This window comes from Lipotes vexillifer, unplaced genomic scaffold (assembly GCF_000442215.2).
Source record: "Lipotes vexillifer unplaced genomic scaffold, Lipotes_vexillifer_v1.1 scaffold59, whole genome shotgun sequence".
Classification (NCBI taxonomy): Eukaryota; Metazoa; Chordata; class Mammalia; order Artiodactyla; family Lipotidae; genus Lipotes; species Lipotes vexillifer.
Genome location: NW_006791208.1, coordinates 3166821 through 3193875, shown reverse-complemented (window position 1 = coordinate 3193875; position 27055 = coordinate 3166821). Strand labels below are relative to the sequence as shown.

Below are 27055 nucleotides of genomic sequence, written 5' to 3'. Positions count from 1 at the left end.
CATCTCGTCTGGAAGCTGGGGCTCAGAAGCCTTAGGTAATTCCACTGATAATGTCAATGAGAGTGACAATGAGTATCATTTAAAATACAGTATCTGTGCCTTCCATATAAATCCTTTACAATATTTCTTCTCTAATCTCCATGACTTTATAAACAGTGACAAATAGAAAATAACTTACTAGAAATCGTTGCTGATGAGTGTTGGAAAACTTTCAGAAGACATGCAGTCATTCAACAAACATTTATTGAATGTCTACCATATGTTAAACTCAGAGTTCGGCACTGGAATTATTTGTATAACTAAAACATGATCCTTCTATTCTAGGAATTCAGTTTAGGGCAGCCATGACAAAAAAGGCTTCATCTTCTGAGGTTGTATCTAAATTTTTCAGGAAAGAGTTGCACCAGCTATTAGCAATTTCTGTCCTGGGCACTGGGTCAGGAACCAGCAGCACGTACACCATATATTTCATATTCCTTGAAATATACTAATCTACTTGTCCCTCTGGATGGTGGTGGATCTTCCAGAAGGCCATAAGAATTTGAGCTGGGAAGTTCTTGAGTTCAAAAATAGGATGCCTCACGGAGTCCAATTGAGAAGGGGGAAAAATATCATTCAAACAACAGATGGTAGTCTGGTGGGCTGTCCCTCTGTCCACAGGGTTCCTGCAGCAACTCTCCCCCTGAAACAGTGATAATTTCCTCCTAAAAGGAAAAAAAAAACAAAAAACAGAAAATTCACTTATAATCAAAAAAAGGAAATAAAAGTCCACCAGAGAGAGACCAGTTCGAGATAGAAAGACTAAGAATATGTATCTGCCTCCTCTGCATTCAAATTTATAGAAATGGCAGGGGAAATTTTGCTTTTAAAAAGAAATAAATCCATAAAAGCATGGGAAAATAAGAAGGAGGACCACGAACAGAACAAAAATGTTGGAGAATACTTGAAAACCAAAGGCAATACAGGATGAGATTGTCAGAGGAGTGAATGTGGGGCAGGGGCAAGAACAAGTGTCAGTGGGACAGGCTGGGGAACTCCGGGTGGCAGAGGGCTCTGCCTCAGGCAGGTCAGGAAGTGAGGAGAGGCGCGCAGTTCCTTGGGAAACCAAAGAGATCCAAGTAGTTCAGACATTTCCACGCCCAAAGATGAACTACTCACCGTCAATTCCATCCCTCGCTTCATGAACAAACTGGATTTGGGAAACAGGGACTATATCCACGGATGAATAAACAGGAATTTCAAAGTTCAAAGATCCCCTCAAAGCCCCAAATTTATAAATATTTAAGGAAGATCATAACCATAAAAGAAAGATGCCAAACTCAACAATCGAGATGACTCCCAAGAAAATATCAGGTTTATAAAACAAACAGAAAGAGTCTTTAAGAGACGCGTATTAATCTCCTCACTGGAATAAGAAGATAAATCATCCATGAAACAAGAATGGACTATTATAAAATAAAAGAACCAGTTAAAAAACCTGGAAATGAAAGGGATGCCCATTTAAATTAAAAAGCTTTTTTCAGTAGAAGACCTGGAGAGCAGAATGGACGTAACTAAAGAGCAATTTAGTCGCCAGAAGAATTGACACATCAATAAGAAAGAGACATCTAAGTAGAAAAATGGACAAAAGACATTAACACAATTCACAGAAGAAATCCAAGTGGCCATTAAACATATGAAAAAATCCTCAGCATCAGTGGTAATCAGAGGAATACAAGCTGAACAACAGTGAGATACACTGCCCATCTTATGGGAAAAAATTAAAACGACTGATAATCCCCAGTATTGGCAGCAGTGTGGGGAAACAGCCTCATATAGTTTGGGAAGAAGCATGAATTGGTGCTACATTTCTGGAGGGCAATCTGGCAGATCTTTTCAAAATAAAATGTGCTTAGTCTTCTATCCAGCAATTCCAGTTGAAGGGATCCATCCTAGAGAAAGACTTGCACATGTGCCCAAAGTGACACATGCAAGCAAGTCTCTGCAGCACTGTTTGTGATCACGAAAACCTGGAAGCTACATAAGTGACAAGCAAGAGGAGGACGGAGAACGAAACTGTAAGATACATCCATACCAAGGATGCGGTGCATGCATGGACATGAAAAGATCCCACAGATGTATTTCAATCACAGCCAGCACGTCCTGATAGCTTACAAATGTCAGGTATATTGTTGTAGTGCTTTACACAGTGATATCTTATTGAAACCTCCCAGTGACCCTGAGAGGTGAGTACTATTCTTAAACCTACCTTACTGAGGAGGAAACTAAAGTCCCAAGTTTGAATAGTTGCCCAAAGTCACACACAGTAATGAAGTTGGGATTTAAAACTTGGCAGCCCGATTTCAGGGACCATGCTTTCAAAAAAATACATTCTATGGGGGCTTCCCTGGTGGTGCAGTGGTTGAGAGTCTGCCTGCCAATGCAGGGGACACAGGTTCGTGCCCCGGTCCGGGAGGATCCCACATGCCGCGGAGCGGCTGGGCCCGTGAGCCATGGCCGCTGAGCCTGCGCGTCCAGAGCCTGTGCTCCGCAATGGGAAAAGCCACAACAGTGGGAGGCCCGCGTACCGCAAAACAAAACAAAACAAAACAAAAATACATTCTATGAAATATTAAGCAAGTTTTTTAAAATCCAATTGTTAAGCTCTTGGTAAAGGATTATCCAATTTGTGTGAAAAATAACAAAACTATGGACATACATTTTGTTATATGCATAACAAAAAAATTCATGTACATAAATTTCTGCATTAATGCCCAAGAAATACCTGGATAGGGATAGAGCAGACTGGTAATTCAAGATGGAGGATAAAAATGGGGGCTTGAAATGAACAAGACTTTCGCTTTGTACTGTATTTGATTTTTCTTAGAATGTAATCATAAATTAATTGTGTAATTAAAATGTTAATTTATAAAAGCTGACCACCAGATCTACACAGGGGCATAGACAAGATCTCTCTTCAGCGTTAGAAACTCAGTTGCCAGCCTCAGACCCTACATTTGGGAGAGAGTAAAGACCTCCAAAGACATCTGGTCTAGCCTTCCTATGCAGCAACCTGTCCATAGCATCTCTGAGAGATGGACATTCACCCTTCCAGGGACAAGGAGATCATCACTGCTCCAAGCAGCTTGTATTAGACAGAGAGAGCACACAACGTGGCTTAGAGGAACAAGCATAAGCTTTAGACGCAGACAGCCTGGGGCTTATCTCGTGGATCTAGCTGGTACCAGCCATGAAAACTTAGACAAGTTACTCAAACTCCCTGACCTTAGTTTCCTGATCTATGAAATGGGACTAATATGCCTCCCTTCCAGAGCCATGGTGAAGATTAAATGAGAACATGGATGAGAGCAACAGGCACAGCGATCGACACAGAGAAGGTACCAATATCCACACACCCCTCCTTCCTCTTTCCTATAGTTGTTAGAAGGCTCTTCCTGATGCAAGTAGAAATCTGCTTTGATCCTGGTTAGCCTAGTTTTCTGAGCACTCCTCTCTTCCCAGCATCTAGGTATTTGTAATTGGGTGGTTTCCTATGTGCTTTACTTTATAAGTTCAAGTTAAGAGCTGCCCTAGAGCCCTGGGGACATCCATGAAGAAAAAGTAATACAAATCCAAGAGTCTCTGTTACAGCAAAAGCCCAGTGAGGCGGTCAAGTAATGCTGTGAACATTTCTATGCCTGCAAAGCTCAGGGAGATGGGGGACCCCTGAGCTGCCACAGCTCTGTCTCCCGGAATCCTTCCGGGTCACTGAGCTTCACCTCTGGCTTTCTCCCAGTTACTACTAATGCCAACAGCCACGTTAACACAAAAGTTGTTTCTTTTTATATACATCTTTTGGAAGGAAACATCTTTCACAATGTGAGGTCCACGACAGGCGAACAAGTAAGAAAAAGAGTTGTGGGAAACAAGAGCATGCAGACCACTCCACAGTTACAGGGCGCCATTATGTACATCCCCCCATTTAACACTCACAGGATCTGAGTTAAGTATTATTTGCATCCATTTGCCTGGTTAGCAAACTAAGGCTCAGTGAGACTAAGGAAGCTGCCTGAGGTCACACACACACTAAGTGGCAAAGCTATAGTTGGAACAAGAGGCATTGTAACTGAAAAGCTGCTCTAACCACAGGGTTGCCTGCCCAGCTAACTTGACGTAGCTGTTGAAGGCCTGCCTAGAATGTCCTCAAGAGGGACACCCTGGAAAAAGCTGGGGGTGAGACATGGGCTGGGACAGAAGGCAGGTCAGCCAGCCCCTAAGTGTTGACAGTAGGCAGCACTCAGGTACTCAAGGTGAGAAGCGGCTTGGAGACGGGCGTTTGAGGTGCCCGCATGAGTAGAGGGTCAGCCAGAGAAGAGCAGTGGCCCCAGAGCCTGGTCTAGACAACCTCTTGTCTCTTCTACCAGCATGGTCTAGATCCCTGTGACCCTAAGGACCTTCTGGGGCTGCTTGCTCACTCTCCATCCCCATCTCTTAGAATGCCCACAGCCTGCCTCTCCCTGCCCACCCCCATCAGCACCCCTAAGAGGGATACCTTGTGGAAATCAATGAGATCCGTGAGCGTTGCATGGCGATTGGGGTCCACTCCCAAGAAGCTGTAAAAATCCCCAGAGGCATCCACAAGAAAATGCTTGAACCCTTTCTGCAGGCGGTAGGAGAGGGTGTAACCCCAGATTTTCTCACTGACCCGGACCAGGAATGCACCCTCAGTCATATTCTCAAGGAGATCTTCGGCATCTTCTCGACTGATAATTCCTGTTTGTTAAAAAAAAAGAAAAAAAAGTCAGCAGATTCTGCAACCCCTTCCCCAGCCAGCTACCCTTCCCAGATCATTCCTGCCCCTCAGCCTTGGTCAAAGGTCTAGAGAAGGGAGGGGCCTCAGGAGCTGTCCAGCACTTGACTTACTCTACTGAGGAGACACCTTGGCCCAGAGCAACTAGCAGTGAGCCTGGGGGCAGAGTTGCTACTTGGACCCCAATTTAGCAAGCTTTCCCCCAAATTAAGCCACACTAATCTGGATTAATTGGGTAAAACTGGGTAAGCAAAGAATTAGTAATGAGCTGGAATTATAGCATCTGTTGATTACAAATACAAGTCAACAAGAATTGCCCTGTGGAGAGCCTTGAGAGTACTGCTTTAATGACCAGACCAGAATGACTTACGATTACTGCCTCGGTTATCTCTCTGGTACCCATGAGTGAGCACCTGAAAACAGTATTTCCTCTTAAGAAGTAAAAAGACTTCCTCTGTCTACCTGTGGACACCAGGCAAACAGTTTCTTAATAGGGGCACATAATTAAGCTCCACTTCGGCTCAAAGAACGAAACGTTCTCAGGTTCTGCAGTCCTACACAATGTGGTTTCACCGCAGTAGGAGAGTCAGGTCTGGCCTTGGAGGTGTTTGTACATCAGGGTCAATCCCCCAAAAGGCTCTTCAGGAGCCGCTCTCCTCTAGGGAGTGAACGAGAGGCCGTGTGTCTGGTAGGTCAGGCTCTAGAGGGGGCGGCGGTGGGAAGAGGAGGGGTGTCAGGAGACCTAGATGACCTGCCTACCTCTGCCCTCACCTGCGCATGGGACCTTCAGCCAAGCCCTCAACTTCCCCAGTGTCCTTTGACGTTTAAGTGACAATCTTAACCTACCTACTTCAAGGGCACATTACGACTTTCAAGTGAGACCAAGAATTGAAAATAATTTCCTAAACAGAAGAGCTATAGAAATGTGGGCTCCTGCTCTCATCTGTTACTTCGGGCAAAGGTAAATTGCAACACAATGACCTCTTACACACCTACTTGTTTACCATCTACATTCATTCAGCGGGATTATTTATTGCCAGTCACATAGCAGAGGGTAGAAGGTAGATGGGCTGCTCGTCACCATGACCCTGAAGGCACTGCACGCTGTGACTCCCCCCACTGCACCCCTGGTGCCATTGCCATGCTTCACTGTAGGGACACTCCCTTCCCATATCTTTCCTACTTAACAGAAGGTGTGGCAGGACTTCCTTGTGCCCAAAGCAGAGGACACAGAAGCAACCACGCTGTCACATGTCCCCCTTTTAAGACAGCTAGCACAAATGGGGGCCACCTCTTTCCTCCTTGCCCAGGACTTATCAAGAGGCAATCAAGCCAGCCACCCGCTCCCCAACCAGGTTGTACAAGCAGGAAACCAGGGAGAGGGAAGGAGAGAAGAGTGTGGGAAGCACTCCCCCTGCAGGGTGCCCGAAGAATCACACATACATACCATGCAGGAGGGAGGATGCTCCTTGGATGGCCTTGGTGGGTTCAGCCAGAGAAGCAGGGACAGCCAAAAGAGGACCAACCGAAAGGGCATGCCCAGGATTTGTCAGAAGACAGCACTGTCCCCCACCCACCTCCCTGGCCCAATACCAGAGGACCTGGACCCTAAAGGTGTCTAGGGCAAGGAGGTAAGTGAGGGGAAACAGAGACTGAGCCAAGGGCTGTGAGGAAGAAGAACCAAAAGATAGTCACCTCTGTCCCAACTCCAAGTACCTCAAGCTGAAGCCCTGCCTAGACTTGGGAGTTGGAGAGGAGGGGAGTCTTACAATGGGCGGGAGACCGAACAAACAAATAATGACTTGACTTTTTCATATGCAAAAGTGACCAGTAACCCCAAGATGACAATGCCATGCATCTCTGCCATCTAAAACCCTTGAAGGGCTTCCCACTGACCTCCGTCTGGCAGAGTCTGGCTCAGGAACAGTGGACACCAGGCTCTGAATGCCCGATTTGTCCCAGCTGACCCTGAATCCTCATTGAAGGATTCCGCTTTTCTCCCAGGAATCACAGGCTGCTGGTCACCTACACTCTACCTTTGTGTGGGTTAGAAAAAGATGTCCCTCTGGGTGGTTGAACTAGAAAAAGGTGCCTCCCTGGGCCAAAATGGCTAAGCTCACTTTTCTGTATTTCATTCCGTTCTCCCCGACTAGCCCCCTTGGCTTCCCTTTATTCAGTGTACAACTTGCTTAACCCCGTCAGGAAATCATTTTTATCCCAGGAGGCTGCTAGAACGTCCCACCTTTGGACTTTTATAATCTTCTGTCCAAACTCTATGGTATATTAGTAAAGTGGCTGGGAATAGCTCAAGGGCAGAGCCTGTGATGGCCGTGGGAGTGTTCTGTTCAGCCTCCCTTACAGAGAGACGCTGCTTCAAGGAGCAGCAATGCCGATGAGCTGACAGCCTCCAGCTGCTGGTCCTTCAGGATCCACTGTGCACAGCGGGTACTGTGTGCCTGACTCGGACAAGGGGTACTATGACGGAGCCCAGGGGGTACCAGAGCTGCCATGCCTACCCAACGTGGGACTCCTCTAGCAAGCAGTCTTTCATCAGGAGCTTCCCATCAGCCTGACCAAGATGTTCTCTGAGCTGCACTCCCATATCAGGCTCTTCCTCCCAATAATCTGTCCTTCCTTCCCTCTGCTCCTTCACAGGTGTCAGACCTGTACCATGTTCAGAAGACTCTCCCCATCTGTCCTGCTCTGTCTCCCCTTTATCCTTCACAGACATTTCCTCCAATAAAGCTCTTGGACTTCTGCTTCTGGAAGACCGGAACAGACACAGAAATCTGATCTTTGTATTCCAAGTGCCTGGAATGTTGGGGGCTTGTTTGGAGCAGTGATCATGCACATGGACTAAAATCACAGCTCGAGGACTTGATCCATAGGTGGCCTTGGGCAGGTCACTTAAGCCCCTCTGAAACCCAGTCCAGTGACCTCATCTATTAAGTGGTACTGATTATAACACCTACATCATACGGTTGTTTGAGAATTCATTACGTTAAGGCATGAAGGTGCTTATCACACGTGTGAATGTGCCTGAGAACACAATGACTACCCGATACAATGTAACTCATTTGCACTGGATACACTGAGTACACTACACACATGCTAGTGTTGGATGTTACCTTGAGCTGGTAGCAGCAATGGTCATACTACTGCCAAGCTGTGCTGCCCACACCCCGCACACACAGTCCTCTCAAACAGAGGCTGCTGAAGGTGACTTCCTCTGAAGGGGACCACTTGGGTCCCTGGGCCCCAGCCTGGGATATTCCTGGGAGACTCTCCAGGTATCTCAAATAGTAAGCATCTGTGAACTCTGCCCCCTCTTTGATACCTACCTGGAGATCAAAATTGTAATTTGGCCCAAGACCAAAGGTGATACAGCCTCAGAGTTCAGGATGGCAAAGAATTTCACAGGAAACCTGACTCCTAAGAGAATTAATTGGTGGCTGAGGGCCCTGTAGGATGATGGTGAGGAGAGGCTGTTAGGTTTTCCTGCCCCGTTCACTCTGCTCTCCATCGCTCTCTCTCTTCTGGATCACCTCGAAGCCAAGTGTACTAGGAGTTAGCATTAATCATATCCCATCCCAACCCACCTCCTCTCTGAAATACTCTGCAACCTCCTGGCCAAGGAAAGAGGGGAGGGCCTCACCTCACCACTTCTGGCTGGGGAGTGAGCTTACCGTCCGGATCATGGAACCTTTCTAACTCTGCTAATGACTAGGATCTTCTGCTGAGGGAGATGGCCTTACCAGACGATGGTCCAGGGTAAGTTGCTCTGGAATGATTATTGGAGTATGCAGCTACACGTTCGTTCTGAGCCGATTCTCACCCCCAGACAGTAGGAAATGTAGTTTTTCCTGTAGTTTTTCCAGAAATACTTTCCCTCCTTCCTTCCTTCCTTTTTTCCTTTTTCCTTCCTCCTTTCAATAAACATTCATCAAGAACTCTCTAGGAACCAGGTCCCATGCTGGGCACCTGGGAGTCGGTATTAAATGAGAAACAATTCCTGCCTTCCAGAATCTCTGATTCTGGACTGAAATCAAGATTAGCAGAATTTTTTTAAGGGCGGGCGGGGGAGGGGTGGGGCTCGCTGTAACCAGTGGCGATAAAGGCTATATAGGGCGTGGGCTCGGGGAGGCGACCCACCCAGCCCTGGAGCCCAGGGATGGAAGCGCCAGTTAGACTGAAAACAGAAAGGTTAAAACAGAGAGGCAAGGAAAGGAGGGCAGTTTGCAAAAGGAATGAGCAGGTGATTCTTTGTGGCTGGAGGGAGGGCTAAAGTAGGAGCTGGGGGGAATTCTCTGGCAGTCCAGTGGTTAGGTCTTTGCACTTTCACTGCTGAGGGCGCCGGTTCAATCCCTGGTTGGGGAACTAAGATCCCGCAAGCTGCGCAGCGCAGCCAAAAGTTAATTAATTTTTTTTTTAAGTAGGAGCTGGGCAGTGGCAAGATGTGTAGAGGCTGGCAAGGGTCAGGCCCCAAAGTGCTCTCCATACCATTAAAAAGGATTATGGACTTAATTCTGAGGGCAATGGGGAGCTACTGATCTTTCCTAAACAGAAGAATGTGAGAATGTTCAAGGGTGGAAAATGGATCGAAAGGTATGGATTGGAGTCATACAAGCCAGGGATTTCAACGCACTTAGGGCTTTTTCACCTAAGTGTTGCTTCACAGCTCCATTTCCACAGTTGTGACATTGGTCTCCAGCTCCCAAGCCACTAGTCTACCAGAAACGGTTTCTGTTTTGAAGCAGAAAGGCAAAAGGACACACCAAGGGTCACATGAGAGGCCTTCTATCAAAGCCAGCACTGGGCAGTATCTGGGGACTCAGTGGTCCTCATCTCATTTAGCCTTCCTAACAACCCTACCATCGTCAGTTCATAGCTGAGGATACTGAAGGTCAGCAAGAGAAGTGACTTACCCAAGGTCACAGAGCTATTAAGTGGTGGAGCCAGAATTTGAACTCAAGTCCTCGGACTCCAAGTCCAGTGCTCTTTGCTCTACACCAAGTTATCTCATGCAGAGGACAGCAAGTGCTGTGAAAGACACAAGAAGGAGGAAATTAATGAGGCCTGTAGAAGTCAGGGCAGGATTTATAGAGGCAATGAAGGGGGGATGGGAAGTGCACCTTGAAGGCTGGGTAGATGCTAGGTGAGCAGAAAGGAGTGACGATGAGGTGAAAGGAGAGAAGAAGGGGTAAGTGAGTGAAGCGTCACAGTGAAGACCAAGAATGACACAACCATGGGACATTTATATAAATGTGACATAAGTTTAATCTACGTCTCAGGAGGTTAAGAGACATGCAGAATGGAATGAAAGGTCTAACACATGTATAAGCTGAATCCCAAGAAAAGAGAGAGGAGAATGAAGAGGAGGGAATATTTCAAGAGTGAACGCTGAGAATTAGTCAAAGACACATAACAGTGAAATGGCACAAAGCTACTCAATGTCTCATTTTGTCAACCAGAGAGAAAAGGCAGATTACCTGCAAAGAATAAAAAAGTAAACTGATGGTTGACTTCTCCGTTGCAACAACAGAAGCCAGAGGACAATGAGGTAATATTTTCAGAGTGCAGAGAAAAAAATAATGGTGTTTAATGAAACTCAAGGTGAAGGGAAAAATAAAGACGTCTTCAAAAAAAAAAAAATTTGAGATTTGACTACTAAGAAAATTCTAGAAGATATACTTCAATTAGAAGAAATATAATCCTAGACAGAGAATCTGCGATGCTAGAAGGAATGATGAGCATGGCTACTGTAGGTCAATTTAAAAATAAATATTGGGCTTCCCTGGTGGCACAGTGGTTGAGAGTCCACCTGCTGATGCAGGGGACACGGGTTCGTGCCCCGGTCCGGGAAGATCCCACATGCTGCGGAGCGGCTGGGCCCATGAGCCGTGGCCGCTGAGCCTGTGCTCCACAATGCGAGAGGCCACAACAGTGAGAGGCCCGCGTACCGCAAAAAAAATAAAAATAAAAATAAAAATAAAAAATAAAAAAATAAAATAAAAATAAATATTGACTTACATTAAAATTGTAAGTTCAACATTAGTGTACCTATAATTATAATTGGTAAAGTCAAGATTATACATGGTGTGAACAGAATGCTGTATAGAAACTATATGTAAATTATTTGTCAGCATTTCATGCAAGTGTGATTATTTTCTAAGGCCCTTCTAGCTCTGGTTTTATGAAATATGTGAATGTAGTATTTTCATCAATAGAGTTTAATACGCTAAGCATTAGTTTAAAATTTGAATGAGAACAATGTTAGGTAGATATGAAGTTATTTACCACATGTTGTAATGATCATGTTTTGAATTGATTTCAATATGCAGTATTTGAAAAATGTCAATACGTAAAGAAAAGGAAATGAGTGCAATTAAGTCAATATATTTTTAAAGCAATTTTTATAATTTAGCAGACATTGCATCTTAATATAAGTAACTATTAAATTCGTGTCCTTGTGAAAAAATAAATAAAAATAAAAATATATATTGACTCACAAAATAATAATAATAATGGGTAATTTGAGGGTTTGAATAAGATAGAACTATAATACTGGACAACATCTTATCAGTTGAGAGAAGGGGGCTTGGAGTTTAAAAAATCTGTTTGTTTAGGAAGAGGGTAAAGATATATATTAACTTTATAATATATTAAGTATGCATGTTAAATCACCTGAATTAACCACTAAAAGATAGGCATTGTTGTTCTGTTGTTCTCCAACAACAGAAGTGGGAAAATGCAATGAGAAAAAAAAATTTTTTTTCAATGAAGTGTGAAACAAGCCAATAACTGAAAAATAAATACACTATAGTTCCACTTATATTAAATTGAAAAACTCACAAAGCTAAACAGTCTAGTGTTTGGAGATCAATATATAAACAATACATGAAGCAAAGAAATGATGGACAAAATACTGAGGATAGGGATCGTATCCGGTGGAAGGAAGAGGGCTGCCCTGGTGAGAAGCACACAGGGGCTTCCAAGCATTGGTGATGTTTCCACTCCTTAAGTTTTCATTCTGCCCTGCTTTTCACCAGGGTCAGCGGCAGAAGCAAACAGAGGTGTAACCTGGAAACTGAGGCAGAATCCCAGCATACAGATGGAGGCCCTTGATGGGGACTAAGGGGAACAGGGCAGTGGACCTGAGCGGGCCCACAGGTCCCTGATGTGCCCAAGGCTTCTCGGGAGGTCAGAGGCAATCCGACTAACTGCAGCGCCCTCTGTGGGGACACTGCCCAAAAAGACAGGGCCAAGGTCAGGGGACAGAGGCCCTTCAGGGCAGCAGCCCCCTTCCCCACGGTTGCATCAGGCGAGGGTGAAAAGGTGGGGCAGGCAGATGGGAGCATGCACGCTGGCCCAGCAAAGAAGCCCAGGCTCCCATCACCCCCACATTAACATCACAGGCAGGAGTTTGCAGCCAGCACACCTGTGAAGTGGAGCCAGCTGCACCTGATTTCTGTCTGTTACTGCACCTCGAGCACAATTCCCGAGCATTCTTCCTGCCACCTCGCCTAATCATCTCCCTGGATTCCACGCACATGCTCTCAAACACCAACTACTCCACGTTCGCTATCAAAATATTCAATATTTGCTCCATCGGTGCTAACCGGTGGCAGCCCCAGGAAAGGAAAGGCACTTTAAGCATACTTGCAAAAGATCCTCTGCTCTACTGGACCCATAAATCCACAGGTTAGCAAATCCTAAAGCAGACCCGGGATTCAGTTCCCAACCCCTCCGCCACCTCCGTACCTCCGTCCCTGAAATTGTTAGCTTGGAACTGAACCTCAGTAACCAAATGAGCTCCTTTTATTTCTGTTAGAGCTTCTCCCTGAAAAGAAAGGCAGGCAGGCCAGACAGGACGTTTTACTTTTTATGGGTCTCAATTTATCTGACATGCGTATTTCTTAAAGCTTTCACCAAAGCTACACCTCACCGGCCAACAACTCTTCCATTACCTTTCTCATTCATTTCTGTGACTTTCCTTCCCCTTTCTTATTGCCATACTTTCCAGACGGTATCATTAAGGGGGCTGGAATAATAAATCGCTTTATTCTCAACAGTTTCTCAGAGCATCCTAAAGCCACAGAGATTGTGATGAATGAGTTCAAATGCCTTCATTTTTCATAACTCCAAATGAAATTTAGCCACAGTTACCTGCTGAGACGAGTGTTTCTCTGGACAAGCATCTTGGTTCCAGATATATTGTGCACAAGAGGCACCATTCCACGCCCATGACTGCTCCAAGCTGACATGCCAGGTTCAAACCACTGATGCCGCTGTTCATGACATGGTTGCAACCACCCAGCAAAACGACTTCTGAAACTGGCTACACAAGGATCCTGTGTAGCACTAACCTCAGCTGGAAGCAAAATTCATTATTTGATTCATGCCAGAGCCTCACTTACTGTGAGTTCCACTAGGCCAGTTATTTTCCTCAATATGGTGGACATCAATTGGTCTTGCCCACTCAGGACCATTTGCCCTCCTTCTGGCAAGGGAACGGTAAGCTTCCTTTGCGAGGCCACACCATCCCACCCGGTCCATACAGTTGCAACGGGATAGACTCTTCCCTGCTCTGGGGATGGTCATGTGACTCAAGCCTAGCCAATCAGAGAGCTCATCCCTCTGGCCATGGTGATTGGTTCAGGAGTGGGCATGTGACCAAACCAGAGCCAACAAGGCAGAATAATGGGACTAATACCAGAAATTATTTGAGAGAAAAGTATGCCCTATCTTCTGCTGGATTTGAACCTAGGAGAATGAATGCACACATGCAACCACAGACTGATGCATTGCTTGAGAATAAAAACAACATGGAGAGCAACAGAGCAGAGAGATGGAGAGAGGCCAGTTGCTAAAAACTTAAGCTCCCTGGATCAAGCAAAGCCGGAAACTGGCATGATGTTTGGGTTTTTCCAGTCACATAAGCCAATAAATTCTCTTTTGAGTATACCAGTACGATTATTTTTCTGTTAATTGCAAGTGAATGTAAGTGCCATGAGGGGAGGGAAGTTGTCAGTTTTGTTCACCACCACATGCCCTGTACTTAGTAGTGTCTCACGGACAACAGAAGCTTAATATTAATAATCAACAGACGATTTAACTGCCTTACACAGGGAGCCTGCTCCCTGGTGCCCCTGCCCAGGGAATTCAACAACCCCAAACTCTGACAACTCCCTGTTTTACTCCATGGGATGAGCTTGGGGCAGTTTCCTGGGTCTAACCTATGATAGAAACTTCCCAGAGTTAGCAAGATAGGAGGAATCTCTTGTAACCACCAGAAATATGATGAGACTGTCAGAAGTATATTAAATCAATTACATCAACAGAAATCAAGTTTATTGTCACTCTGTGCTTCTATTTAATCCTGATAGAAAATGAAAAATCAGTCCTATCAAATCCAAGCCATCTAGGTCCCCCAACCCCTGTCCCTTCCCACACATTTTAGTTACCCACACCTGTGCATCAGAAAACAATCTCAGCAAAACATCCAAACTAAAAGTGTTAGATAGACAAGACACCAAGGGTCTGAAATCAGAAACACGGAATTATAGAGAGCAGAAAGGAAAGAGTTACAATCTTGGGAACACCATTACAGTCGATGCTTTCCTAAAGCAAAAAATAATTTCACTCTCTTTGTAATCTTTTTTTGATACCCTATAGCCAGTGCACAATTCTTTTAAAAAGGAGGAAAAAGATTCCTTTATTTCTTAGTTGGAACAGCTTAAGCAAGAACTTAAGAGAAAAGTAGGTCAACTGACCTACTTCTTTTCTTCTTTAGAAATGTTTGCTTTTGGGATCAGAGTTGGTGGAAATTTTCCATTCCAAATTCTGCTCAGGAAAGGAAAATTAGCAATCTGACTTAACGAGATGGATCATGACATGCTAGTCATCCTTCCAAATGACCCATGTGTTACCCCTCACAGCTTTTAAAAAATTGTCAAGATGGGTATCATATTTATAATGAAAAAAATTTCAGACTTTTACTTTTTGTGGGGAGGGCTAAATATGTACCATCTTCCTTTTGTGAACAGCCGTTTGATGTCATCATTCTCTTTACTTCCAAGTGATAGCAGTGGCATACTCTAAGGGTATGAAGCCACATTTACATGCTTCAAATCCCGATGTGCATCTCCAAAGGCTACCGTGTTGATTTATTCCATGTAACAAGTGGAAGCATTTAGTGCAAGTTCTGAACACTTTATAAATATCATACATGTAATCCTTATAGCACCACCACTACTTTCTCTACCCCTGGTTTCTTCAGCTAGTCCTTGCTTTACATGGATTTGGTGCCTGGGTCCACACCACCCGGGTCCCCCATTCTGGCTGCCACCTCTCAACAGGTTCCAAAGCCTCACGTAGTTTCCTATCCTTCCACTGATCTTGAAAGCCGAGGACAAGAGCCTAGCTGGCTCACTCTCTCCATCTCAGCCCCAGACACTCTAGCCCCTGAGAATGACCCCAAAGACCAAACAGGGCGCTCCCAGATTTCCCCTCAAGCTGGGCCAGGAGACCAGTGGCAGCTCTGCTCTGGAAGGCCCACGGATTGCGGAGGGGTGAGATTTAAAAGAAAGAACTCGGGCCGTACGTAACAGAAGTTCAAGTGAATATACAGTAAGGGATTGTGGATCCAGAGGAGGCACTTTTTCGCCCCAAGCTCCCTGCCTGGCTAGCAGCATATTCAAGGGGCCACCAGAGTGGAGGAAGAAAAACTGGCGTCCAGAAGCCCTACGTCTTGTCCCAGCTCCCATGCTTACTGCTGGGTGAACAAGGGCGACTTCTCAAGCTCTCTGGTCATCAGCGTCTCCATCTGTAAAGGGCTATAACCATGACCAGCTCGAGGAGAAGTTGAGAGCACCTGTGAGATGGTGCACGCCAAACCACTCTGCACGTCTACACAGCCAGGCAAACACACAAGACTTCACGGCAGCATCCAGTGATGAACACTGATCAGCCAGTTCAAGCCTTTCCTGCTCTGTGCAGCTCAGAGAGGATGTGCTGTCCCAGTGCATGCAGTTGTGGGGGACCGGGGCGGGGGGCAGCGAGCGAGACCCCATTCCCACTCAGCCCCGGCCTCCCCAGGCACAGTCCTTCCCACCTCCTAGGGGCTGCCGCCCTGCAGGACTCCTGGAAGGGTCATCCAGACGGGGTGCCCACTGCTGTGCCTCAGTTCCTGGACCACAAACAACTTCCGTAATAGGGACACAAATAAGGCTTAGAAGCACAACAGTCGCTGGGAGAACACCGCACTCCACAGCCCGCAGACTCCCGCCCGGGCGCCTGCTCTGTGGCCGGCCTCACACCCTGGCCAGCCTTCCGCATTCTCCTGACCGCCTGAGAAAACTTTGGAGGTCCTGGGGCAATGCCAGCAGAATCACACTGCAACCCAGACGCTAAGGAGAGAAAGCTCTCAAGGGCCCTCGGGCCACCCATCTGAGGAGTCCAGTAGCCATCCTGCTGCCCAGTAGTAGCTGCAACCATCTTTCTTCTATTGAAGTGAAGTGTGTCTCTTTACTCCCAGCCCCCAAGCCCCTTTGCTACATTCTCCCCGCTCCCCACTTCAAAGACATTCGGATGCGCTGTTGTCAAGAGCAAGGCGGACAAGGAACCGGAAGGGGGGGACGCATCCCAGAACCCTGCAGCCCTGGGACCTTCAACACTTCTCTCCTCCACGTGGGCCCTGAAGTCGCAGCATATGGGCAGGTAGGAAGCGGTGCCTGTTCCACTGAGGAGCTCTGCTTTGCACGGAAAGCCACCCCCGGCTGCTGGACCCCCGCAGGCTGCACCATCTGCATGGAGCTTGTCAGAAAAGGCGTGATGTGAACACCCCACCTGAATGCAGGGCGGGCCATCAGGAGATCCACTCCGGAGCCCCAGCTCCACCATCCCCTGCGCAGCCACAGTCCCCGCCAAGCCCTAACTAAGGGCCAGTCGCAGACAGCCAGTGGGTTGCTGCCAGGACAATGAACCACGGACCAAGTGTGACTGTTTTCTAGACTGTTTTCTTTTCTCAGGAAAAGAAATGGGTTCTGACTGAGCCAGGGTTCAGACAGAGGGTGTTCTTAATAGTTTTAGATACATATTGAAGTCCAAAAATAGATACTTTTTCCCCCCAACGTCAAGCTTATATGCACTAGCTTTTCTCAGGAGTATTTTTGTATACCAGAAGTCTCTCTTAGAACCACTGGAACCTAACAATGAACCGAGGAGAAACGAGGAATGACTTTAACATTTTCTCCCTCTTTCTAACAGAGGGGACTTTATCAAGAACCCCATGGTCCCAGCAGGAAGCCAGTTCCTCCTTCTGTCCCACTCTGTGCTCTGCGCCCACTTCCCCAAACTGCTTCCCCAGGGAGGTGGGGTCTCTAGTGGCCCACCTCAGTGCGTCAGCACTCATGCCTACGGCTCGTTATGGTGGACAGAGCACATTTGTTGGCTTGATCTTCATACGTATCCTGTGGAGTCAATGTTATCATCACAGATGGGGAATTTAAAGGACGTACCCAAGGTCACAGAGCTGCTAGGTTCTAGGGGGGCCCCAGACCTTCAGACTCCTTTTGCCCACATCGCTCTTTGGATTACACCTTGACACATCCAAATACGTTTAATAGAAGGGAAGAAAATAGAAGTCACAGCAGTCCTTTTTAACCTGCATCTAAAATCCATCTAAATTAACTAGGAATGCTTTCCCCAGGAAAGAAAAGATTTACATTGGGATTGCAACCGACGGCATATTATCGGCTCAAATTCTCCTACCCCTCCCTGTCTCCATACCCTTTGACGCGCGGCTTTGCAGTTCCTCACACAAAGGGAGCAGAATATTTTTCCCAGCGCCTCAACTCTGTGACATATTGTGGCCAACGGCACACGGTGAAAGTGACAGGGTGCTGGTTCGGAGGCTAGGCTTCTGGAGTTTAGCATGCTGCCATGTGCTCTCTGGTTCCTGAGAAGAGCATGCCTGGGCTAGCCCGCCAGTCCCAGGAGGAGCCTGAGAGCTACACGGGGCAGAGCCGCCCCAGCGAAGATGCCCAGCCAAGACCAGCTGAGGAGCAGAGCCCCAGCCAACTTGCAGCAGACTCCCTAACAATCAGACTGTGGGGCAGGAGGTTTCTCCTCTTGGACAGATTAACATGGGGGAGTCCCACCAAGGATGCCGTAGGGAATTGCTACGTTGGAAGAGAAGTTGGACCATACCAGAAGTTCCAGACTTTGGGATTTTGGGTATAAGTAAAAAGTATGGAAACCAACGTGGGGCTGCTCCCTTTTTGCTCTTCTGAGCAAAGGCAATATATAAAAAAAATAACTACTGCTTACTATCACCATCAATTCATAAGAGATAGGACATTTTAACACTAAAACTGAGGAGAGGATATCATCTTCGAGTACAACACAGTCCTTTTCAAGCAAAGATAGTTGACCACCCTCCATATGTGAGCCTTTTCCTTTCATCTTGTCACAGATCAATGAAAACATCGACACATAGCTCTTGTCCGTGGATTAGCAACGTTCCTGCACGCTTTATGGTGGAACTGTGAGAAGAACACGAAATCAGTTACGTAAATTTCGAGACTTAAATCATGGTTCTGGGGCTTCCCTGGTGGTGCAGTGGTTGAGAGTCCGCCTGCCGATGCAAGGGACACGGGTCCGTGACCCGGTCCGGGAAGATCCCACGTGCCGCGGAGCGGCTGGGCCCGTGAGCCATGGCCGCTGAGCCTGCGCGTCCGGAGCCTGTGCTCCGCAGCGGGAGAGGCCGCAACAGTGAGAAGCCCGCGTACCGCAAAAAGAAAAAAAAAAAAAAATCACGGTTCTGTTTCTTCTGTGACAATATAAAAAGTACACGTCTTTTTCATCAGGATAGAAAATAAAGCTAAAGATAAATGTAAGCACCTCTGCCGTGCCTCCTCCGTTGGCTGCCACAAGTGCAGCAGAGCAGCCAGTGGTTCTGACAAACCCCAACCGTGACAGAACTTTTAAGTTGCACTATGCAGGTGCCCAAGACGCTAGTTTTGTGTTTCCATGATTATGATAATATACGAATGAAAAGGAAAGCAGTGATGCAAATGGAACCTCTCACAGGGGCTACAGGGACACATAACAGGGACAGAAGTTAGAGGCAGGGAATCCCCGGGACCAGCTCCCGGGACACACAGCTAGGCCACATGTGAACGTCGACTGTCGACTTTCTGAGCCATAAAGAGCTATCCCATCCTTCTGTTAGATTTGTGGAGGCCCAGGAGAAGGAAAGGGTCTGAAAGTGAATGGTGGTCCCAACAGATTCCATTATGATTCCAAACTATCCGTACCACAGATGCCAGGCTGGCTCTGGCCAGAGGAATGTGAGCAACCATGGCACACGTCAGTTCCAGGCAGAAGCTCCGGGAGCCAGTGTGTCGCTGGCCATGCCCCTCTTTTTCCCTCTGTCAGGAGATCACTGGCGTTTCCAGTAGAGGCAACTCCTTCTGTCTGAGGCCCAGATTAAAGTTCACGACCAACTCCCACTGGGCATGTTACATGGGTAAGAAATGAGTCTTGGCTGGCAGACGTCACTGAGACTTTGGGATCATTTCTCACTGTAGATCTAAGCATAATCTGACTGACACAATGGGGATGCTATTGAGGTGAAGAACTCAACATCAGTGGCAACAGAGAAAGAGGGTTCATTTGTCTTGGATGCGTTTCTCTACCTGATCCCTGAGCAGGTAGGAAGCAGAGGTGACGGCTGAGTACAGAGATGCCTAAGACACAGGGCCCTGGCCCCTTGGAGCCCATGGCTAACCGGAAAGGCTAGCCTCAGCTCTCGTGTGGCTGGGTTTTCTCATTGCTCCCAGATTAACCTCACTCATCGGGCCCTGAGGGGACTCACACACCTACCAGGCCCAATGCAGAGACAGATGATGCCTCTGAGGAGCCCTGGACGGCCAAGGAGGCTGTGAGGTGAGGGCAGTAGGCAAGAGCCATGTTCATCCCTTCCCAGCAGAGAGGGCAGTGCACACCCAGAGCCCTGGGGCCTGCAGTCCCCTGGACTCCCGCTCACAGATGTTGTGCTTGGTCTCTGACCATCTCCATCAAGGTCACTCAGTGTTTCAGCACGTGCCCTGGGGAAATCAAAGCTTGTGCCTTGAGCTCAACACACTCAGTGAGCAAAGAAAGGACAGACATGGGAGCTCTCTCTACTCCACTCCCAGCAGGTGAGCCAGGAGCGCTGAGCCTTAGCCTTGGGAGACCGGCGAGTCTTCGTGGGGCCGGAGCGGAACTAGCAGAGTCTAAATTCCTTGACTCCTCTGATTGTGGTGGCCCTTCAGGACCCCGCACCAACCCCAGAGGGAGGCTGAGATGTGGAAATGATCTGCCCCAGGGATCCGGAAAGTCACCCTACCGTGGAACCAGGGGGCGATGGCTTTGGTGCTCCTCTCAAAGCCCGCGCGGCGAGGCAGCTGCTCCTCCTTAAACCAGCGCACTATGACTTCTCTGGAGACAGGACACAGGGGCCGCTCCCAAGTCCTGCTGAGACAGAGACCGAGTGTGGCAGAGTCAGGGAGAGAGCGGTGGGGCAGGGGGGCGGCGAGAGGGGAAGGAAGGAGGGGGAGGGAGTGGGGGAGACCACTGTGAGAGTGAACAGTCCCGACGCCCACACTCACGCCTGTGGACAGGATTAAATGAGTCCAGGTACTTGAAGGCGCTTTGCAGGTCATAACGTACCAGCTGTTATTGTTTTCCCCAAAAGAAAACTGTTGTCACTTAGTTTGAAAAAAAGCCACACAGGTGCGAGTGCAAAGTAGGATAGGAGGGGATGTCTGAGGGAGAGAAAAGGCATATTTGCCCTCTAGAATGGCCAGGGCATAAACAGCAGCATCTATGAGGAAGGATCGTAATGTAATAGGAGCAAAATTAATCATATGTACGTGTCCTCCGCCCTCCCCAGACCCGCACTGAAGAGAACTCTGGTTTTGCCCCTCCCCCTCTCACCCACCGCTGCCGTCTAAGGGGACACCTGGCTTGGCCAGCTAGCCTTCCGTGTCTTATGAGGCAGAACCAGGACAGCGAACGGCCTCAATCTGCTCTGGAAACGGCTGAGCTTCACCACCAAGAAGTAAGAAGGAAAAGGACAGAGGAAAGGGAGAGGGGAGGAAATAGTCGCTGCATGGGCTGACTTTTGATGGAGAAGCAGGTGTGGAATTGAGGATCCTGGGAGGGAGATGAAGAGGGGCCCTTGAAGACGGTCTGAGTACTAAATCAGATGCTTTTTGATATTTTCTCATAAGTAAGCCCAGATTTTAATTGTTATACTGTGGCTCCTGAACATATACAGAGACAGGGCCACGTGAGACCCCGCTGTACTAGAGCCACACTGACATGAAGCCCAGTAAGGGTTTGACAGCACATTCCCCATAACAACACACACCACCGTGTGCTAAGGTGACATGCAGCAAGATCACATTGCACTGCTGTATGGGATGAAAACAGAGCTTCAGCAGACTTTGGGCCCAGCTTGAACAACCACAGCTTTCTCACCCTTCCCCCTGAGCGACAGCAACCTGGCAAACGCTCGAACTGTCACTGCTGTCTGTCCACCTCAGAGCACTGGCACTTAGAATTCACCACCACTGTCATCATCTCTTATGAAATAAACGCCGGAAGCAGGAAGTCACGAAGTCTTTGCATTTCCCCTGCACCAACCAACACTTTGATGCTGAGCCCAGCACTTCCTGGCAAACCCCAGAATGAGCCCCTATTTTCACCTGCCCTAAAATGAATCCACATACACACACACAGTAGTGAACACTGTAGATGTTAGAAAAGATGCAATAAGAAAGACAGAGGGTGAGGTTCCACTGAACAGCCTAAAGCCATCATCATCAGTGGACTCTGTTCTGCAAACCCCTTGCTTCCCGTTGCCACCTCTGCAGGCTTTTTTTAACACCCCCTCCAACCAGCTTTGCTCCTCTGTATCCGCCCCTGAGGAGTTCCCTCTTCTCAGGAACCTCAGGTGCTCTTCCTCTTTATGAATTGGCACACTGCAGCCCTGCCCCAGCCTCTTCCTTCACACTTGCATTCCCCGATAAATAACTGTGCTCAGGGGGAAAAAATATCCTCTGGTTTCTAGGACTCATTCTCCTTAGAAGGCAAGAGGAGGTTATAAATAACAGGAAGGAGAATTCGTTCACTCTTGTCCCTCTGTTTCTAAGCAGAGAATCTGATTCCCCAGAATATAAATGCTAGGACCAAGGGCTCCAAGAGGCCACCTGGCCAGAAGCCTCACCCCTGCACCTGGGACTCTCTCCCATCAACAATGTGTCTGCCCCCAGCATAACCGGGCAAGTGTGGGCTGGCCGCCGGTGCCAGCACCACAGTGCTGAGGGCAGTGAGGCCACGGGGACCTGTTCCATGGGGCAGCCACAGGAAGGAGGCTGAGGCATGGCTTCTGGTGCCTGGGTCTGCCGCTCCATCTGCATGGTCCCTGGTCCCCCTGCTCCACCCAAGGCGGCACACTGTGGCTGTCACTTCTCCTCTACTGACAGCCACACACAGCGAGCCTGGAGCCAGACTACAACACAGTTCATGCAGCTCTGTCTTCTGGGCCTGAAGGACAAATTATATGTCTCCTTTTAAAAAAAAAAAAAAAAAAAAAAAAAAAGCACAAGAGAAAGAAGGCTTTTCTAACTATGTCTCCAAATCCAGGAAACATAAAAGAAAATCTGACCTCATAAAAATAACGAACTCCTGCATGACAGAAAACATCATCATAAAAGTCAAAAGACAAATGACGAATTGAGGGGAAAAAATGTTTATCACAAAGAAAAGCATCCCTAATATTTAAGGAGTTCCTAGAAACAGATGGCAAAAAGAACAAAAACACAGTGAAGAGGCAGGAAGGGAAATGAACAGACAGACAGAGAAATAGCAAAGGCCCTTAAACATATACAAAATACTTCATGTCACACATAAATAGAAATGCAAATTTAAATTTTCACTGAGATATTATTTCTCACACAAAATAAAAGTCTGACAACACATTGTTGGCAAGGCTAGAGGATGAGAGTGTTCATTGGTACCAACCCTGTGGAGGGCAAGTTGATGATAACTATCAATACTATAAGTGCATGTAGCCCCTAACCCAGTGGTCCCACTTTTGGGAATCTCTCTTGTAGATAATAGTTGCATGTCTACAAGGTTACTCATTAAGGGCACTGTTGGTAATAACCAAAGATTTCAAACAACGCTAATGTCCATTAATAGAGGTTTTCAAAAATAAATTAGAGCATAGCCATGCAGTGGAATACTATGCAGCTGTAAAAAGAAAACTAAATAAAAATAATCAGGTAAGAATCGATGTGTAAAGACCTCCAAAATTTATAGTTAAATGGAAAAAAAAATCAAGATGCAGAACCAGTGTATGATAGGCAAACTTTTATGCAAAAAAAACACAAAAAAACAAAGGAGATACAACTTTTCACCTTGGCAGTTGCAAAAAGGAACTGGGAGGACACATTAAACTAAGAACAGTGGTTCCCTGTGCAGGGAAGAGGGAACTGAGTAGATGGACGGCAAGAATGGGAGTCAGCCTTTTCTCCATGTATCTTTTTAAACTTTCTGGTTTGTGAATCGTATAAATGACAAGGAAGGAGGAAAGGAAGGGAGGGAAGGAAGGAAGAAACGCAGATGTCAGTTCTCCCTAGGCTGCAGGGAGAGGGAGGGGGTTTTATGAATAATCCTAAATCCCAATTAAAGCAAAACCCAGACAACCCTCTGTCATCTGGGGCTGAATGTCACCTGGGGCTGCAGGTTTATTGTGGTTCAGGGAGCAGCAGGCACTCACCATTCCAGCCTCTGAGCCCTCCCTCGGGGCAGCAGACAATCAGCAATAATGAGGAGGGGAACCAACCTTAGGGCTGGCCTGAGGTGGGCACAGGCGGCAGGTGGAGAGGCTCCAGGCAACCTCTTGATCCTCGGTCCCAGCAATCATGGGCAGTCAGTCACCTGAGCGCCCTTGCCAAACCACTCATCAGCCCAGTGTGTAAGGACCCTCCTGCACTCAACTGCGTTCATCTGCAACAGGCTATCAGAACCCGGGATGCACCAGCATTGCCTGTGGTTACAAAAAGCAGCAGCCAGTTCTGCTTTCAGGCTGCTGGGCCACATTTAACCCATTTGAGGTCTTATATTACAAGTTCTTAACCTGGGGTCTACGGATCTTCTAGAGCCTGAAATTACATGCACACATTTGGGGTATTTACATATGTGCATTTCGCAGAGAAGAGGGTACACAGCTTTCTTTAGATTCTCAAAGGAATCCTAGACCCCAAAGAGGTGAAGCCTCCCAGAACTCCAGAGTTGGTAGAAATCTCCAACCCCGACTCCTCTCCCCAACTCCTGCCCCATTACACAGACTAGGGCACTGAGGCCAACAGAGGGGAGATGCCTAGCCCCAAATTTCACAGCAAGTCGGAGGCAGAGCCGGACTGGATCCCTGGTGCCCTACCCGCCAGCCGGAGGCCCTCCCCCAGACACACCGCGGATGCGGATGCGGGATGCGAGGTCCGCGACCCACCTGCCAGGCACGGCCAGGGGTGAAGGCGGCCCCGGGCCCAGGAGGTGGTGGTAGAGTCTCGCCTCCTGCTCGTGGCTCTGACCGAGCTCTCGGAACCTGGAGCTGAGGCCAGCGACCGTGCCCTTCTGGATGGCGCGGAGGGAGTGGCGCCGGTACTCGTCCCGGGCGCGCTGGGCTCTGCGCCTTCTCTCCTCATCAGCCGCCTTGGATCGACGCACTGGAAAGGAATAGAGAGCGTGTTCACCCAGACCCGCAGCCCAGGCCATGCAATGAGCAAGCCAGTACATGGCCAGGAGCCCTGGGACTCACCCAGAGTCCCAGGATTCATCCAGATTCACCCACGTGTGCTGCGTGGAGGCTTGGCACCCGGCAATGGCAGGCCCAACCTGAGCCAGCAGCCCTGGGTTAGCCTGTCCCTGTGGGGATAAAGACACTCATGACAGTTTGGGGTGGTCCAGCTGTTCCTGTGGCCCTGTTCCAGAATGAGCAAGCAACTTTTGGATGGAAATTTACATCTCCATGTGTAGCTCTTCCTGGAGTGCCCTGCTCAGAGCAGCTTCTCAAACCCTGTGCCCTGCCTCAAGGACACCTGTCCACCTTGAAGTGGTTAGCATCTCAAATACCACTGCCACCACCCACGCTGATTACAGCTTTCTCTGTGCCAAGCCCTGAGCTCCGCGCCCTCCCTGCAATATCGCATTATAGACGTTTCCTCCAGCCACCAAGGGAGGAGGGCACATCACTATGTTTGCACAGAAACCCAGCCTCCGGGAGGTTAAGCAACTTGTCCGAAGTTAAACAGCTAATAAGGGGCAGAGCCAGGGTCGGAACCCAGGTGGTCTGGCTCTGAAACCCATGCAGCTCTCTACGGCACTCTACCCCACTTCTCAAGCTTCCTTCCATTTTAAAATCAGGTGTATCTGACACCGGAGCCCCTCCTCTTTCCTACAAAAAGCCACAAGAGCATTTAAGACCATCCCATCCAACCTCCTCATGTCATTCACTGCTTCCCAAGGAAGGGCGCTGACTTGCTCAGCTGGGTCAGTGGCCAAGCCTGGCCGGGAACCACCCTGTCTGCTACCACAGGATGAGTTGTTGGAAACTCTGGAGTCCCAGTTACGGTGCCCTTTCTCTTTGGTTTCCTGTGGCTTTGACAGCTGGTGGGTGAGTGTGTTGGAAGGAAGGGAGAGGATCCTTCGCCAGCTGTGTCACACCACAGGTTCCAGAATGCCACAAGGCCCCTCTCTCTAGCCTCTGTCTTTTCATGTTCCTCAAGGCAGGGTGGACATCTGCAAGTTGCTGCTTCTAAAACTCAAAAGGGAGTCCCGGAGTTGGGAAAGTGCCAAGAGAGGGAACAAAACCTGTTGCAGGTACGGTCTAGAATTAAAACCAATTATTTTGTAGTCTGATTGCATCGTGTCAGGCCCCCGTCCGCCTCTAAAATCCAATCCTTTTGTAGAGAACTCGTGGATCTGGCCGTGTTCTTCTCGTTGTGCAAGACCTGGGATTGCCCTGGCCCAAGCAGGTCACCCTCCCCCTGGGAGTAAAATCTTACCCATATTCTAATTCTACTCCAATCTCCATCCAATACCTGTGCAGCAAGCACCTACAACCTACCAGTCAGAGAACTGTGTTCTGTTAGCATTTGGAGGATACAAGGCACATGGCCCTCATGCTGAAAGAAAGCGCTTCTCCTTCTCAAGTTGTCAAAGTCCACCCTCAGAACATAACATCCTCCAGATCTGAGGAAGGCAGCAGGAAGTCTGTCCCTCAGAAGGTATTTATGGATGTGGAAGTCACATGCAGAGGATCAAATAAGCTGAGAGCTCCAGGGCGGGAGGGGAATTTTCTTTGGACTATTCACTGATGCATTCCAGTGCCTAGAATACATATGTATCAGTCAGCAGGTGATAATATGCTTGGATGACTGTGCTCAATTAAGTACTTAACTCTGCCAGGCCCTGAACTGGATATAGAGACAGAAAAGACCAGACGCTTCCCTCAAGGCACTCAGAGCCTAGCTGGGAAAATCAGACAAATAAATATCTCTAGCGCAAGGAGAACAGGGACTGATCAAGTACTGTCAGAGTTTAGGGGCGGTAGCACTCACATTCTATGAGGAAGCCAGGAGCCACCACAGGAGATGGAGCATTCCACTGGGTCTGGAAAGGTCAACAGGAGTTTTTCCAGAAAAAGAAGGAGGAATCCACCCCAGGGGAAAAAAAAAACTATATTTCCACTCCAGGTACTAAGAACACCATAGTGCCTGCTACCACGAGGCTCAAACAAGGCCAGGTTCCCCAGCACAGGCTTTGCGGTCACTAGACTACAAACTAAACATAGAAGCTTGTGCCCTATAAGGGCCAGTGACCTTTGAGTGTTGACAGCCCCTGAGAGACAGTCACACTCAGTGACAGAAGGAAGTCACATGCAAACTACGAAGACAGATTTTTGGAACTTGGCTAAGACAGTGCACAAGCTGTGGGTCACAGAGGGACTAAACCCAGCCTCTGAAAACCCAGCTCTAGTTTTGCCACTGTCTTCCTCAGAAGCCTTCAGTGGCTCCCAACGCACACAGGACAAAGGGCAAACCCCTTGGCCCCTAAGGAGCATCCTGCCCGCCCCACTTTCTTTCCCAGCCCAGTGGGCCTCTGAGCTCCTGCCCACACTCCGTGTTCAGGCGCCACCAAGCTCCCCACCAT

At 48.0% G+C, this 27055-nt stretch overlaps 1 protein-coding gene across 1 annotated transcript in view; it reads right to left on the bottom strand.

The window, feature by feature from the left end:
• Positions 1-615: 615 nt before the first annotated feature.
• Positions 616-27055, bottom strand: part of SH2D4B (SH2 domain containing 4B) — an 83388-nt gene continuing 56948 nt past the window's right edge. Inside the window, exons 5-7 of the mRNA XM_007464226.1 lie at positions 24354-24570; positions 20181-20305; positions 616-704 (exon numbers count right to left, since the gene is read on the bottom strand). Of these exons, the coding sequence (XP_007464288.1) occupies positions 616-704; positions 20181-20305; positions 24354-24570 (431 nt within the window). The remainder of the gene's footprint in view (positions 705-20180; positions 20306-24353; positions 24571-27055) is intronic.